Source organism: Schistocerca nitens, chromosome 2, assembly GCF_023898315.1.
Source record: "Schistocerca nitens isolate TAMUIC-IGC-003100 chromosome 2, iqSchNite1.1, whole genome shotgun sequence".
NCBI lineage: Eukaryota > Metazoa > Arthropoda > Insecta > Orthoptera > Acrididae > Schistocerca > Schistocerca nitens.
Window position 1 is genome coordinate 499,611,640 of NC_064615.1, and position 17,505 is coordinate 499,629,144.

The following is a 17,505-nucleotide window of genomic DNA, read 5'->3' on the forward strand; positions in this document are numbered from 1 at the left end:
TAGAAATTTTACATTTGTTACACAGTCTATAGAGGTGCCATCTACATTTGGCATTAGTTTTCTTTATGTTTAATATCAGTTTTTCTTTGTGACATCTTACTTAACATATTACAGTTAGGATTTCAGAAAGGTTGCTTGACTGAGACTGCTGTTTATCTATTCACTCAGCAAACTGTACAAGCCTTAAATTATATCACGTGTTAGTATTTTTTGTAATCTCTCCTAGGCCTTCGATTGTGTAGATGCCTGCACATGCATGTGTTTAATGTGTAACTATCTGAAGATTAATTGTTATATGCCTGTTATTGTTCTGTGCTGTATTGAGTAGAAAGTTGTCACACACTTTACGAATTTCGAGAAGGCAGAGATAGAGGAGGAACGTTTTTTATGGGATCTCTCCTAGGCCTTTGGATGTGTTGATCATGGTACTATCTTAGAACAATTCAAGTGCTATGCAGTTAATGGCTTTACATGTAGCTGGTTTGAATCATACATTTTGTATACTCTGCCTACTGCAACCACTGACCTATTTTACTGCCCAAATATCAATACCGTATTTACTCGAATCTAAGCCGCACCTGAAAAATGAGACTCGAAATCAAGGAGGGGGGGGGGGGGGGGGGGAATCCCCGAATCCCCGAATCTAAGCCACACCTGAAATTTGAGACTCGAAATTCAAGGGGAGAGAAAAGTTTTAGGCCGCACCTCCAAATCGAAACAAAGTTGGTCCATTGTAATATGAAACACAGTTTAGGTCGAATGAACGACGATACAGCTACAGTAGTTTGGTTCGAGTCGTAAGCTTAGCAGTTAAGCTTTACCAGGTAGCCATTGCTATGCATCAGGCGCTCCGGCCGTATTTATACGGGTACACTTCCTTTTTCACGTGCTTCGTCTGGTTTGAATTGATTGCTGATTTTTCTTTGATCTGATAAGTGCCGTTCTCTTTGTTATAGGTGTTTACATCACTCTAAGCTGCAAATGCATTACTGTACTGTGTCATGCATTGTTTGTCGCATTCTGATAATGAGTGTTTACAACCTGTCACCGCTCGCAGCATGGCTTGCTTTTGTGCACACTACCGCCGCTTATAATTAAAAAAAAAAAGAAAGAGAGGTGTCGTCTCATTAGCGAAACAAAGGCAAGAGACTGCTATTTCTTGTTAGTTACACTGCTGCTTTCTTTGATAATGATCAACAAGAACGAAATAATAGACTGCGTATGATAGAAGATGTTCTGAACGAGAGTTTAGCGAAAATGTTTCTCCATTTGAAAATCTTTGCAGACGCATCTTTAGTACATTACATTCTGCACAGAAATTAGAGTCATCTTAGATTTAAAAATCTAGTCAATTGCCGTGTTTCATTTCTGACTGCATCACTATTAGGCATAAGAATAATATGAATATGACATGATATGTATATTCTTCTGCGTTTGCTGTTGTCTCACTCTTGTTTCGTAGTTTATTAGTCAGACAGGATTTAAATAAGATAGCAGCAAACACGAAAGAATACATGACAAAATGTTTATATTCGTATTATTCTTATGGTGAAGAGAATACTGCATGTGATTCACAGTTCATAAAAGTTCCTATTAGCAATCATCTCTTCTGACAGGTAGGAAAAAATTCAGAACGTAGAGTTGGCCATGTTGACAAACATCCCAAACAGTCTTGTCAGTCGTATTTTTGTAGTACATTGAAATGCTGCTACATTCGAAGATGAACAATACGGAATTTGTATTTACTTCGTTGGGTAATGTATGAAAATTCAGTGGTCGAAACTCGGGGCGGAGAGAAAAGCTCTTCTTCCACCCCCCCCCCCTTTTTTTTTTTTACTGGCGCAGAGGTTTTGGTGCCAGTATTTATCTTTGTGCCTGCAAAGCATGCCTGTGTAGCACGTATATTCGACGGCAAAAGTTAGTTGTGGCGGCACCTACCAACATTTTTCAGAACTTCCGTTTACTTTGCACTTGATTCTAAGCCGCAGGTGGTTTTTTGGATTACAAAAACCGGAAAAAAAGTGCGGCTTAGATTTGAGTAAATACGGTACTTGTGTACTGCTATTACTGTCTTATTTCCTGATCGATGTAATTCCCGCAGCAGCATCTGATTTAAATAGCCCTTTTCATCTTTTTCTTTCATGTATAGCCGCTATGGACTATGGTTATTTCAACTGTTTCTCACTTCTTTTCTTCCTCGTTTCTTGATGTTTCATTCTTTTGTTGAAATGGCTCTGATCTTCTTCTTGGTTTTCCAGGAAAACCTCTGGAGTCCTATAATTCCTTTCGTAGTGCTGTCTTTCCTCAGTATCTTGTGGAGTAATTGGGAGTTGATCCATGTTCCTTCCAGTTTCTTTGCACTGTACTGTGTGTTATCCATTTTCAATTTAGCTATGTAACTGAACATTCTTTTTGTCAGTCTGTTGGGATTCATCCTTTAGATGTGGCCGTAGAAAGCGATTCTCCGTTTCCTGATCGTGTGTATAATTTTTTAAATATGTTTGTAAAGTTCACTATTATGATGTTTTCTTTATTGTATTTGCTCTTTAAGTGGTCCCAAAATGTTTGTCAATATTTTAGAGTCCATTCTGTTCAACAGCTTTTCTAAGTTCAATTTTGTCGGCAAACCTCATAATTTTTGTATCTTCTCGTGATGTCTTTATTAGCTGAGTATCTAATGTTTCCCAGGTATGTATTTATTTCAGTCTTCTATTAGTCCATTCCCCCCTCCCCCCCCCTCAAATCTCTGTCCATCCTCTCCTCCTTCCCCATATCTGTGTCCATCTTCTCCTACCTCCTCTCTGTCCATCTTCTCCTACTTCCTTCTCTCTCTCCACATTATCACTTCTACCCCATAGTTTTTCCTTCCAGATAGTAAGTAGTGTTTGCACTAAGTGTGATTGAAGTCAACCCAGGGGTTTATGAGGAGCTTTCTCCCATGGCATTGCCTGCATATGCACATGTCTCATATATTTAACATATTTGTACACATAGTTCACCTATATCTCTAATAAATCTCACCCTGCAGTTTTGTTTTCACACATGTAGAACGTTTATGACATCATATCTCCTGAACTATGTTTTCTAGAATGATATAATTTTGTAGGCACATTTCATAGCATATGTGGATACTATCTGTGAAATGTGTTGTGAACAGTGTTAGTAGAAAAGAAGTAATGTCTTGCATTTTATATAGATTATATAATGGCTGCACAAAGATTTTGAAGTCAGTTATTACATGGTGTATACACCCCGGGAAATCCAGGAAAAACCCAGTAATTTTTTAATCCAAGAGAAAATGGGGAAAAATCCAGGTATTTTTCATTGTTTAGTTTTGAGTTAAATTCTTGTAATTTTGAGTTGTAAGAACTGATACTCTAGCAAAGAATTTTGCTTTAGCCCACTACTGCAGAATAATACTGCAGCAATAAAACACAAACAAGGGAGAAACACCAATATAAGACTTAAGTTGCAAAGAAAATATGCACCATTTACAACAACAAAACATGGTGCGCATAGAAGTGTCCACCGACAACAAAATGTGTCAAAAGCTTTGGGACGAAGACTATACAATATTTCATAACAAAAGTGCTTTCAATGGGTGTGGAATCCCAACTGTTTAAATTATGTTTGTTTGAGCAGTTGACAGCAGGCTCATGCACATGTGCGGAACTGCAAAGTCGTGTATGAGTAATAACTTTTGATGCTTGCTGCTACTTGAAGTGTGGCTGTTAGATGTGTAAGCAGTGGCTGCAAGCAGTCAGAGGCCATCTGGAAAAATTTCTCTGGTCTGCCCAAGCTGCCAGCTTCATACATGCATGGAGCATTCATCGTAGTGGGGAGTAGTCTCCACGTGATTCGCGTTTACATTTATTTTCTTATGTCATCATAGCTGCAAATGCACAGTAATGCCTGTCTTCTGGCATTCTCTGGCAAATTCTCAAACAAACCTATTTCTAATAGATGGTGGGGAAGTATGTGAGAATGTGTGATGAATTTCTTAAATCCCAGAGCTTTTGACTCATTCAAAACTTAACACTTTGAGGACATGCCACTTAAATAATTTCGGGCCCAGGATACCAGACATTTATGTCATCATTTAAAATTTTGCTGGCACATTTGTGTGTGACACATCATAAAGGATAACACATGCAAAAAAGACCAAAATTATGTGTGAAAGCCTAGTTTTTCTTGTATATGTATATTAATTTAAACCCTGAATTTTTCCTATTTGTGCATTCTTACTACTTAACAGTGATGTTGTTAATGGCTGACATCATTACGTGTCATATGCACTGAATATCAGATATTATTTGTTGACAAAAAAAAGGTGACATGAATTATGATTGGCTGACAGAAGCGCATCGAAATCTCGACTTCAGTGCTTCGGAAACTAACATGCTGTGTTTGTTGGAATTCATATTTATACTTTCTTAGTACGGAAATATGCAGTGCACACGTTGCTGCACATCAAAGATCTTTGCAAAACGTGTTATTTTTTTGCTGGGGTTCAGTTCCTAAAGTGCAGGGAAGTTCTACGTCAGAGTACAAAACCTTTACAATTCAAGTGATAGATAAGTTTTACAGTTCCGAGGGAAAGTAAACTCACTTAACATGGAGGAAGTGTATTTTCAGGAAACTATATATTTTCACTTGGGAAAACATGTATTTTTTGCACGGGAAATCCAGAAAAAATCGAAGTTTTTTCCTTGTCAGCATACACACTCTGTATTAAACTGCAGAACATTACAAGGGGCAAATGTGGACAATCACCATAATTTATTTGTTATTAACTGCAGATTAAACTGAAAAAATGGAGAACCGTAGAGAAATAATAATATGGGACATGGTTAATTTAAAAGAACTGGACGTGGTTTAGAGTTTCAAAGGAAGCATTAGGCAATTTTTGACTGAAACACAGGAAAGAAAGAAATTGGAGGCAGATGGGTAGCTTAGAGAAATGAAATAATGAAGGTAGCAGAAGATATGCAAAAAGACAAGGTCCAGTAGAAATTCTTGGAAAACATATGAGTTATTGAATTTAATTTACGAAAAACGGAATATAAAAATGCAACAAATGAAGTAGGCAAAAAGGGATACAGATTTCTAAAACAATGAGATTGACAGAAAGTGCAATATTTTTAAGCAGGGGTGGTTAGGCAACAAATACAAGGCTCTAAAAGCATGCATGTCTAGTAGAGTGACAAATGCCACTATATAAAAATTAGAGAGACTAGGTCCCTGATGAAGATGATATTTCCTTAGGATAATTGAGATCCATGGGAGAGCCAGCCATGATAAAACTATTCCACTTGAGGTACAAAATGTATGAAACACAAAACACACACACACTTCAAGAAGAATGTAATAACTCCAATACAAAGGAAGTGCTGACAGTTGTGAATATCACCAAACTATAAATTTAATAAGCCATGGTTGCAGAACATGGACACAGATTATTTACAGGAGAATGAAAAAATTAGTAGCAGCTGGCCTTGAGGAAGATCAGTTTGAGTTTTAGAGAAATGTAAGAACATGGAAGTCAGTACTAAGCATACAACTTATCTTAGAATACAGGTTGAAGAAAAGGAAACCTGTGTGTATATAGTGTGTCTAGATGTAGAGAAAACTTTTCACAGTGTTGACTGGAATAAACTCTCTGAAATTGTGAAGGTACAGAGGTAAAACATATGGAGCAAGGACATCTTCAACTTGTACAGAAACCAGACATCGGTTATAAGAGATGAGGGACATGAAAAGGAAACAATAGTTGTGAAAGGAGTGAGAAAAGAGTATAGTCTACTCCCCGATATTATTCAATCTGCACACTGATCAAGCACTAAAGGAAACCAAGGAGAAATTTGTCAGTGGAGGAGAAATAAAAATTTTGAGGTTTACTTACAGCATTGTATTCTTTCAGAAATGCCAGAGAATGTGGAATAGCAGTTGAACAGAATGGATAGTGTCTTGAAAAGATTAAAAGATGAGCATCAACAAAAGTAAAACAAGGGTAAGGGAATGTAATAGAATTAAATTAGGTAATGCCGACGGAAGTAGGTTAGGATAGAAGAATTAACTCAGGTGATGCTGAAGGAAGTGGATTAAGAAATGAGACATTAGAAGTAGCACATGAGCTTTGCTATTTGAGTATCAAAATAAGTGATGGTGACAAAAGTCAAAAGGATATAAAATGCCGACTGGCTCTAGCACGAAAAGCACTACTGAAAAGTAACAATTTGTTAAAATAGAATAGTTGTTAGGGAATCTTTGCATAAGGTATTTGTTGGAGTGTAGTTTTGTACCAAAAAGACAAGAAAAGAAAAAAAATGTTATGAAATGTGATTAGATGAGTAGATCAGCTAACTAATGACGAGATAGTGAAGAGAATAGAGGAGAAAAGAAATATATGCCACAATTCGAATAAAAGGAGTTTCCCGGAGGCATCAAGGAATAAGTGTCTATTTGCTAGTGGAGGGAAGCATGGAGAGTAAAATTTTAGAGGAAAACCGATGTTTGAATACAATAAGCGTGTTACAGTGGATGAGGATGTAGCAATTGAGCAGAGAAGAAATGGTTTCCACAGGTTAGACTACTGTGGAGAGCTGCATCTATCCACTCTTCAGATTGTAACGTCACAGCAGCTCATTTATCTAGCATTCATGGCGGAAAATTTTTGTCATGGTATGTTCTTCCAAGGATCTCAGCAATTCTCAGGGAAATTATCGACTCCCGGTGCCTTGTTTTCATTTTGGTCTTTGAATCCTGTGTCAGATTCTTCTCAGCAATTATCAGGGAAATTATCGACTCCCGGTGCCTTGTTTTCATTTTGGTCTTTGAATCCTGTGTCAGATTCTTCTCACGGTGTCATATTTCCCACCTCAATTTACTCTGATTTCTCCTCCCTTTCATTAATATTGTCTTCAAGTTCATTGCCTTTAAACAACCTTTCCATATATGTCTTCCACGTTCAGATTTCCCTTTGTTGCTTACAAGGGAACCTCCCCATCGCACCCCCCTCAGATTTAGTTGTAAGTTGGCACAGTGGATAGGCCTTGAAAAACTGAACACAGATCAATCGAGAAAACAGGAAGAAGTTCTGTGGAACTATGAAAAAAATAATCAAAATATACAAACTGAGTAGTCCATGCGCAAGATAGGCAAAATCAAGGATAGTGTGAGTACACGGGCGCCGTGGTCACGTGGTTAGCGTAAGCAGCCGCGGAACGAGGGGTCCTTGGTTCAACTCTTCCCTTCAGTAAAAATTTTATTTTCGCAAAGTTATGATCTGTTCCGTTCGTTCATTGATGTCTCTGTTCACTGTAATAAGTTTAGTGTCTGTGGTTTGCGACCGCACCGCAAAACCGTGCGATTAGTAGACGAAAGGACATGCCTCTCCAATGGAAACCGAAAACATTTGATCGCAAGGTCATAGGTCAACCGATTACTCCACAGGAAAACACGTCTGATATATTCTATACGACACTGGTGACAGCATATGCGTCACATGACAGGAATATGTTGTCGACCCACCTAACTTGTACACTTGGCGAATGGGTAAAATGATTCTTCTACCTTGCCAGATTTAGGTTTTCTTGTGGATGTGATAATCACTCCCAAAAAAGTGATGAAAACATAAGACTTTGTCACATAAACTGAAAATAAAAAATTAAAATATCCACTCCAGGGAAGACTTGAACCAAGGACCTTTCATTTCGCAGATGCGCACGCTAACCCTCAGACCACGGCGCTCCTCCATCCTCTTTCCTTTATGTTGCTTACCTTACGCATGGACTATTCAGTTTGTATATTTTGCTTATTTTTTTCATAGTTCCATACAACTTCTTCCTGTTTCCTAGATTGATCTGTGTTCAGTTTTTCAAGGCCTATTCACTGTGCCAACTTATAACTAAATCTGAGGGGGGTGCGGTGGGGAGGTTCCCTTGTTAGTACTCTAAATTCCTCATGGATATACTGCTGTCCTCTTTTCTACAAAGGTTTATTTTATTTTCTGTAGGTAGAATATATCTTTTGCTGTTTCATTTGCTGCATTTGCATATTTTCTCTTTCCATCAGTTAAATTCAGTATGCAAAGAACATCACAAAACCACCAGTCGATTTATGGACAGCCAATTTTGGTCAAGCCTCCATCTTCAAGTTACCTAAATATTAACAAAGAATTTATAAGAAATATTACACGAAAAAATAATTAAGGCAATCATTGTATACAGCAGATACTCATGGATACATCAGGTATAAGGAAGGTTCTTTGGTGTCAAGTACATAATGTTATCAAATGCACCATAAAAATGAAATAGCTGAAATTATGGTATGTGTAAAGATATCAAAAAATGTTGTAAACAAACACACACACACACACACACACACACACACACACACACACCATTACAGACAGTTACAAAAATTTAATGTGAGTACCTGTCATTACACATGTATCACATTATCTCATACATTTTCGTGTTAGTGTTAAGTACACAAATTGACAGTCCATTGCAGTTTTCAGCATACTGTCTTACCAAAGTCATATAATAAGCTGACATTTGAATCAGCTGATGTATGGCTGAGAGAGCAGATCATGAGTTGTGCTTGGATAGCTCAGTCAGTAATGCACTTGCCTGTGAAAGGCAAAGGTTCTAGTTTCAGTTCCCAGTCAAGAACACAGTTTTTAATCTGCCAGGAAGTTTGAGATAAGCTCACACTCTGCTACAGAGTGAAAATCCATTCTAAGGACATCTCTAAATGTTTGTCCATGATTGTGCATAAAACTGTTAAATTAACAGTTACAACATAACAAGTGTAGGGAGAAACTCTTGGCTGGAACTGAACATAACAAGCAGTCAATGTTTGTTGAGCGGTTGAGGTATAATTTCCGCTCAGCAAGTGCGACCTGGACATGCTTACAATGGAAGACTGTAACTTGATGAGTCTTGGGAGAAGCCTGAGGCTGTAGAGGAACATAACAAATAGTGAAGTGGATTTTGAGTCAAAGCAAATGTGAACAAAAAATTATTAGGGTGGAAATGGTTTCCACTGAGCAGCTATGGAAAGCATCTACAGACAATGAGAGGATTAGTGCGAGCAGGTGGGTTTTGTCAACATGGCATTTATAGGCAGTCACAGGTCTGCCGTTCTGGACTGCAGTTAGTTGTACCCTAAGTAGTGTATACTGCTGGCTAATGGTAGACATAGCACACACTTTCATAGCCTGAAATGAGGCTAAGAAGACTGGTACAATAAATGCAAGAGCATTAAGTCAATCAACAGAATGCAATACATCATATAAAAATTATCAACTGCAATCATAAGTGTATTTGCCATCAAGCCATTCACCCTACTACAAATGTGTACACTTATTGAGTGATAAATGATCGACAGCAATCATGTCTTATAATGACATTGCACAATAGCCATCATCGTGACAAACAATGAATATTACATTGCTGTTAAATATTCTATAATATTAAGTTTATATGTCTAAGGGTATCAAAATTAGATTCCACTGAAAGTGAGAACAGTACTGTAATTAGCACTAAAACACGTCAGTATTATTACAAGCACAGAGAATATTTTCACAATGCAAAGTGTTGTTCTTTGTTATTGTATACTGAGAACCAGCTTTGGATTCACATTCTTTTTGTGGAATTTATTTCCCTGTTTTTTCTTGTTAAAATATCCCAACTCCTCATATATTTCCTGTTTGGTTCTTTCGTCTAAACTTTACCCAATATTATACCATGTTATGCTATTGTTGATTTGTTAATTAATGATGATGGTGATAATGGCAATAGTTATTGAGGTTATATTGTCATTTATTGTTTGTATAATATGACCATATTTGGAAAAAAATATCAGTTCAAATTGTGCCAACTCTATAATCTAATTTCCAAACTTACAACCCACAGCCTCTGTACTTGGTATTATTTCATATTCATTAAGCAAGGTTGTGTGAATGACCCTTCCTTATTTTCAACATTAGTCGGAGCTTTGCTACTCTTTATTGTAGTGAAACTACCATTGAGAGCCAGAATAGTGTGTAGGACAGACGGTGGAATTTTCACTATTAGTTGAGTAGAGCTGTGACCTAGATAATCAAAACCTCTGTCACAAAACTCCAGTATGCAGATGATAATGTTGTTGTGGCTACCTCAGTTGAAGCCCTTCAAGCAATTTTGAATGTATTCAGTGAGGCGTACATGAGCATTAGTGTAGATGTCAACATCAGAAAACACACATTTTGCAGCAATTTTCACAGTCAAGATTCAACCATAACACTAAATGGTGAAGTCCTACAGATTGTTCAGTTCCCTGACCCTGGCAGTCACCTCTCGACTAATACAAATATTGATGCTGAAATGCAGTATTGCTTAAGATATGCTAGCACAGCTTTTGGCTGTCTGCAAGACAGAGTCTTTGGCAACCAAGACCTCAGCGGAGTAATCTCTTTGTCTATCATACCATCATCATACCAACTCTCACTTAGGAGTATGAAGCCTAGATCACCCATAGAAGACATCTGAAGCTCCTCGAGAAGTATATGATGTGTCTTGAGAATACTGAAAGTGGCATACAAACATCAGTATCCTGGAGGAAAAAAATGCTACAAGCATGGAGGCCATTATCATCAAACACTAATTCCAATGGGCCAATCATATTAGCTGTATACTTGATGTGTATCTATCAAAACAAATAGCATATTACCAATTCAAAAACTGACAGTGAAAACAAGGAGGGCAACTGAAATGATTCTGAAATCACACTTTAAAAAATGCATAATTGAGCTAGGAATTGAGAAACCACTGCTTCCAATCATTATCATTTGACATAGTGTTGGACTGTTCACAATGCCTCACAGTATGTTGATTTTGTCCACACAGTGAGCTGTCATTAGTCCTCTTTTTTTCCTTTCTTCGTAGTCTGTAATCATCATCAGTCTACAGTTAGTATGAAATGATCTCAAAAGTTAAGATTAATGCTTTCTTCTTCTTCTTCTTCTTCTTCTTTTAACAGAAATGCATTCATCACCTAATAAATTTCTAGTTGTACTGAATTATAAGGTGCACACACTTATCACTTTTAGTGCTGATTCATTGAGGCTTTAAGTGAAGTATTGTTGCAGTATAAGATTGCATCCTACGTAATAGAAGTAAGTTGTCTCCTCAGATAAATAGCAGTGACAGCGAAAAAGACAGTTGAGTTCTCAGATAAATTAAAAGCAAGATACCTGTCTTTGCATGTAGATGAAACAAATGTGAAGTTCAGTGTAAAGTGTGTGAGAATTAATATGGGATATAAGTGTGCAGTGGGCTTTTAAAGACATCTTAGCAGAGAAAAAAAGAAAAGATGATACTAACCAGCCCTGCATCTGGCTCAGTGCTCAGTTTTGTGAGTAAAAATCATATGCCTGTAGTTAGAAATGTTCAAGCCACAAAACCCACACTGGCATACAATATCGGTTTTTACCACCATTTGTACGAATTGATGGATTGTACCAGAAACTTAAATAAGAAGCTATTTCCAAACTGTGAGTTTGCAGAAATTTATCTTGTGGAAGAACTAAAGCAGAGCCATTGTAAATAATGTCATTGCACGACAAATGAATCACAGTACAGTGTCATTGCAACCTCACTCATGTTATTGTCAAAACTATGTCCTTCATAGTTCCATATTTTGGCACACCGACAAATGCTAGTAACTGGAAATGTTCCCAATTGTAATTCAACATTTTGATTACAAAAGCAGTGCTATTCAGACAGTGGTGCTTAACTTAGAAAGGTGTCTGAAGGGAACTACAGAAAGCATTTCCTGTTATATTACAGATACTTTTAAAAAGGATAACCTTACTACTTCTCAGTCCATTGCTTTTGCTGGTGACAATTGTATGCAGCACTGAAATCTTACTTCTGCTCTAAAGGTCACACTGGACTCGCATTCGGGAGGACGACGGTTCAATCCCGCGTCCGGCCATCCTGATTTAGGTTTTCCATGATTTCCCTAAATCGCTCCAGGTAAATGCCGGGATGGTTCCTTTGAAAGGACACGGCTGACTTCCTTCCCCGTCCTTCCCTAATCCGATGAGACCGATGACCTCGTTGTTTGGTCTCTTCCCGCAAACAACCCAACAAGCGGTAAGCTCTTAAGGTAGGAAATATGTGCCTTCAACAGTTAGATATTTTCTACAAGTGACATTTCAGAGAAATATCTTCTGCTTCTTTTCTCAGCCATGCACATTTTTTATCCAAAAATGTCTGTTGAAAAGGAAAACAATTCTATTGTATAAGTTCTTCATTCTTTGAAGTCAGATGAGATCTGAATTCCTTTTCAGGAGATGGCTTGGAAAAAGTGTGTCAGGTGTACATAGAAAATGTATCATTTTTCCTTGAAACTTACATTGAACACCTGGAAAAATGGGTGCAGCCAATGGAAGAATTCCAGTGCTTCAAAGGACTTAAGCTCAAAGACTTAAAGGACCTTTGCTTTGTGCACCTTCTTGCATGTCTTTAATACCTACTAATCAAAAGTGTGAAAATGGCATTCTTCACCTAAAAAGTGTACATGTCACCAAATATTCACAAATTCTGAAAATTTCCCTAAACAGAAAGGAACTGTTTGTTGATAGACATGGTGAAAGGAATTTTACTGCTGAAATATGGTTTCAGGGATATGTCTTGTGAAGAATTTTATAGCTATATTCTTCAAGATAACAACCCAGCTCTTCTCTTAGCAATATATTCTATCGAAAAATGCGCTTTCAAAGGAAACATCACTGGAAAAGATTGAAAACTACTTCAGGTTAATTCCATTGTATTTGTAACAATTAAATACCACTGCTTAAGACTGCAGAAGATTCTCAATGCATTACTTTTTGCTTATATTGAGATTAGAGTTTATTTATTATCCCACAGTGTAAAATATAAACTGTTTATTGATTCTAAAATAATTTGTCATGCTTTCTTTTTTTTTTTTTTTTTTTTTTAAAAAAAGTCCTGCTTTTTGTGAGGCCCTGTCCTGCTTTTGTTAATTTTGAATTGCTAACTCTGGCACATGCCATAAGTCAATAAATGACAAATAATAAACATGAAATTATTGTTGGAAACTTGAGTTGGAGAGAACAATATGAAATGTGGTTGTAATTTCTTTCCAGTTCCTGTAATAACTATTGCTGCACTTAATAAGCCAAATACATTTCGCTTTTGATAATACATTTCATGATGAACAAATGTGTAGGTAAAGTCATTGTTGTCATTTATTACTTGATGAATAAGACTGTTTCAGCTGTACAACAAATCTTTATTTCTGATCCAGCTAGTTTTGTGGAATTAGAGTCGCATCTTAAGGGATACAGCTGGATGTAAAAAAGAGCAAAAAGTGAATAAAAATCCTGTTTCATTTAAAATGTAGTTGTACTATACACGAAGCTATATAGGAAAAATTATGTACTCACATGTATAATTTATTCCAAACGATAAGCAGATGATGACCCAACATTCTTTGTCCAGTTTAAAATGGGGTTGAATGTGGAGAACATCATTCTGATACAGCAAAATTTAAATAAGAATAATGTAGTTAAACCATATGGATGACAAAAAAATCATATGTATCTATGTAGGGGGTGAAAGCTGTATTGACGCTGCCATGGTAACATAAATCTTAAAGCAGATCTTGTATAATTGTATGATACGTCAAAATGTTGCTTACTAAATGGAGCATGAAAAAATCTTATGTAGACATACCTTATATTTAAGAATAAGGGGCCAGACATGAATAAAGGAATGCAATTGTAAAATAAAAGGAATTATGTAGGACTTTCAATAAAATTCGTTATGAATAGCAAACACTTAAATAGTGACATATGAATCTCACAATGTTTAGCAATTGTAGATGTCAAACACGGAACAGTGGAGTAGAGAAATGTGATACGAGGGACAACTGTCAAATAAATGCATGTAAAAGTGTTTTAAATTAATAAATAAACCTATGTACTGGTTTATTCTATTTAAGCATTTGAAGTTTGCCAAAATGTTGTGATGGACAGTAGCCCCTGATATCACATTTCTCTGCTCTGCTCTTCCTTGTTTAACCTCTAGAATTGAGAGATATATCTCTATATATGTGTTTGCCACTCTAAAAGAAGTTTCAAATCTTATATAATTCCTTTTATTTTATAATTGTATTCCTCTATGCACGAGTGCCCCCTTGCTTTTAAAAATAAAATAACATTTGTGTTTTAGATTATTCTACCTTTCACATGTAAAATTATTTGTAATGATGCTGTCCAACATTCTCTTCCACTGTTTACGATTCACTTCCTGTGTCACTTTCCGTTGCATATGTTCTTAAGCGCATGTGCCCATTTTCCTTGTTGGCGCCAGTGCTGGTTCAGCTCAGTTCTAGGCAGTCACTATATATCTCATGCTGTCACAGCGATATCAAGCCTTAGGTATGTCTATATAAGATTTTATGTTTTCCTTCCTCCAGTCCAGTCTAGTCTATTTTGTAAGCAGCATTTTATCTAAACTTAACTTGTAGTACAATTACACAAGATCTGTGTTATGATTTGTTTTACCATTCCAGTGTGAATATAACTTTCACCACCTACATATATCATTTATTTTATCTTTGACTCCATTTGGTTTACTTCATTATTCTTGTTTTAGTTTTCCTGTATCAGGATGATGATTCTTGCATTCTGCTCTATTTCAAATTGGACTATCAATCTCTTGACATTTAAACAGTTTTATCATAATTGGACAAAGAATGTTGGGTCATCTACTGCTTATCATTTGGAACAAATTATAAATATGAGTACATATTTTTTTCTTTATAGCTGTGTATATAGGGCAATTACATGTTAACCAAAACATGATCTTTATTTGTTTTTACTCTTTTTTACGTACAGCTGTATCCCTGAAAATGTGGCTCTAATGCCACAAAACTAGTTGGATCAGAAACAAAAGATGTATCATACAGATGATATGGTCTTATTCATCATGGTTCAGTTCTACAGCTGTGGATGGCCACAACACAAAATTTGCTGCTTTTCTAACTACTTATGAGTATTAGTGAGCAAGTGCCACTTCTCAGTTAAAGTTATTCAAACAGTTGATATGTTTATATAATACACATGTTTGTAAAAATGTTAAACTGCCTGTATTATTTCACAGGTCATCCCTAACACAAAAATGGAGCTTGATGAGTGGGAACACGTGACTTGCCTTAAAAATGTTAGTCTGGCATATGAGGGGACAAGAAGTGGATTAAAAGGCTACATAGCTGTTGGAACAAATTACAATTATGGTGAAGATATAACAAGTAGAGGACGGGTAAGATTTCTACTTATTAATTCTTTCAGCGTGAACAATATACCGTATTTGTGGGTCTGTCCAGGTTAATACTGCAACTCACATTGTTAGGTAACTTTTCTTTTGCAGAATGTTTGCTTATATATATTTTCTACAAAAGTAGTTATTACTGACATTTATTAATGTATATATTTGTTTCAGATTCTAATATTTGATATTATTGAAGTTGTACCAGAACCAGGACAACCCCTTACCAAGAATCGATTCAAAATGGTGTATTCCAAAGAGCAGAAAGGACCTGTCACTGCTATAACACATGTTGTTGGTTTCCTGGTGTCAGCAGTTGGTCAGAAGGTACTGATTTTATTTGTATAATGTTATGTGATCAGGATTAATGTTGGGAGTAAATATTTGTTCTTTTATTGTGAAATTACAGTGTCGAACTGTAACATTTCAGGAACAGAAATCTTTACAGTTCCCCACCGACTTGAATGAAAACTTCGTGTCACTTATAGTGGTAGTGTGTACTATGCTATGCTAGTCCCTGACATGTGCTGTTTAAATCTCATTATTATATTATTGAATTCCTTTTCAATTATTTTTTGATGATATTTCTTTGTATTAATGACTTTTATGGTTAATAGAAACTACACCCATTGTCTCTATCTACGTATCCTGTTTCCAGGCTGGAGTTGCTACGTAGAAAGCCATGAAATTTTTTATTACCTATGTTTTTTTTTTATTTTCTGAGAAAGGTATCAATTCAAATCCCTTTTACTATCAAAATATAACTTACTCCTGTCTTACTCCATTTTAGATCAATTGTGATTGATTTATAATTAGCAGCCAAGCAAGCTGGCACAGTGGTTAAGAAACTGGACTTGCACTCAAAAGAAATAGGATCCAGTTCATCATCTGACAATCCAGATTTAGGTTTTCTTAATCTCTTAAGTGAAATGCTGTGTGGTTTCCTTCCCAACTCTGTCTCTGTCTCTGATGAGCCTTTTAAACGTTGACTGCTTATATCAACACAAACAGTTGAACTAACAATAAATTTAAAAACATTTCAAATACCCTAAAATCCTCATATTTACATATTAAAAATATAGCATCAATAAACAGCCGCATCTGAACTCCATTTTTTTCACAGAAGTTAGTGGGAATAATCTGTGCAGATAATGTGAAAAATGAATAGCTTTCATGCTCAAGTGTCATGCATGACTCCATATTCAGAATGTTGTGGTCTTCAATCCAAAGACTGGTTTGATGCAGCCCTCCATGCTACTCTATCCTGTGCAAGCCTCTTCATTCCTAGTAATTACTGTAACGTACAACCTTCTGAATCTGCTGTATGTATTCATCTCTGGGTCTTTCTCTATGGTTTTTACCCCACACGCTTCCCTACAGTACTAAATTGGTGATCCATTCTTGCCTCAGAATGTGTCCTACCAACCAATCCCTTCTTCTAGTCAGGTTGTACCACAGATTTCTCTTCTTCCCAAATATATTCAGTACCTTCTCATTAGTTACGTGATGTACCCATCTAATCTTCAGCATCCTCCTGTAGCACCACATTCCAAAAGCTTCTATTCCCTTCTTGTCTAAACTGTTTATCATTCATGTATCACTTCCTTACCTGGCTACAATCTATACAAATACTTTCAGAAAGGACTTCCTGTCACTTCAATCTATTATACTCGATGTTAACAAATTTATCTTCCTCAGAAATGCTTTTCTTGGCATTACCAGTCTACATTGTATATTCTCCCTACATGGACCATCTTATTCCCTCATATTGGCTAATTTTTGTTTCCATTCAGAAACTTCTCCAGGAATAGATTTGGCAAAGTATACACCCTCTTAATTGTATATGGTTACGGCAACAGATAAATGGGTATGGCAACAGATAAATAAAGTGAAATTAATTATCAGATAATGATAGTAATTAGTTGTTACCTAACCAGTAGAGAGTGAGTACCCATAAATCAATTTAGTGGTCAGTTTCTTTTTTTCCCTTTTTTGGGACAAAATGTACCAAAGTATTAAGATTAGATTCACTCTCAGCTTTATTTAGCACAAGAGAACAAATTATAATTGGTGGATTAACTCGGGCTACAATTATACACAGTGAAACAATAAGATTTGAAATAACTGACCTTGCAGGCCATGGGAAGTATACAAAAGCAGT

At 36.3% G+C, this 17,505-nt stretch overlaps 1 protein-coding gene across 3 annotated transcripts in view; it reads left to right on the top strand.

Annotated features, from left to right (window-relative positions):
- LOC126236473 (cleavage and polyadenylation specificity factor subunit 1) overlaps window positions 1-17,505 on the top strand; it is a 328,004-nt gene that overhangs the window by 277,122 nt on the left and 33,377 nt on the right. For all 3 annotated transcript variants that reach the window (XM_049945805.1, XM_049945806.1, XM_049945807.1), the window contains 2 exons: window positions 15,180-15,338; window positions 15,519-15,671. In XM_049945805.1, the coding sequence (XP_049801762.1) occupies window positions 15,180-15,338; window positions 15,519-15,671 (312 nt within the window). The remainder of the gene's footprint in view (window positions 1-15,179; window positions 15,339-15,518; window positions 15,672-17,505) is intronic.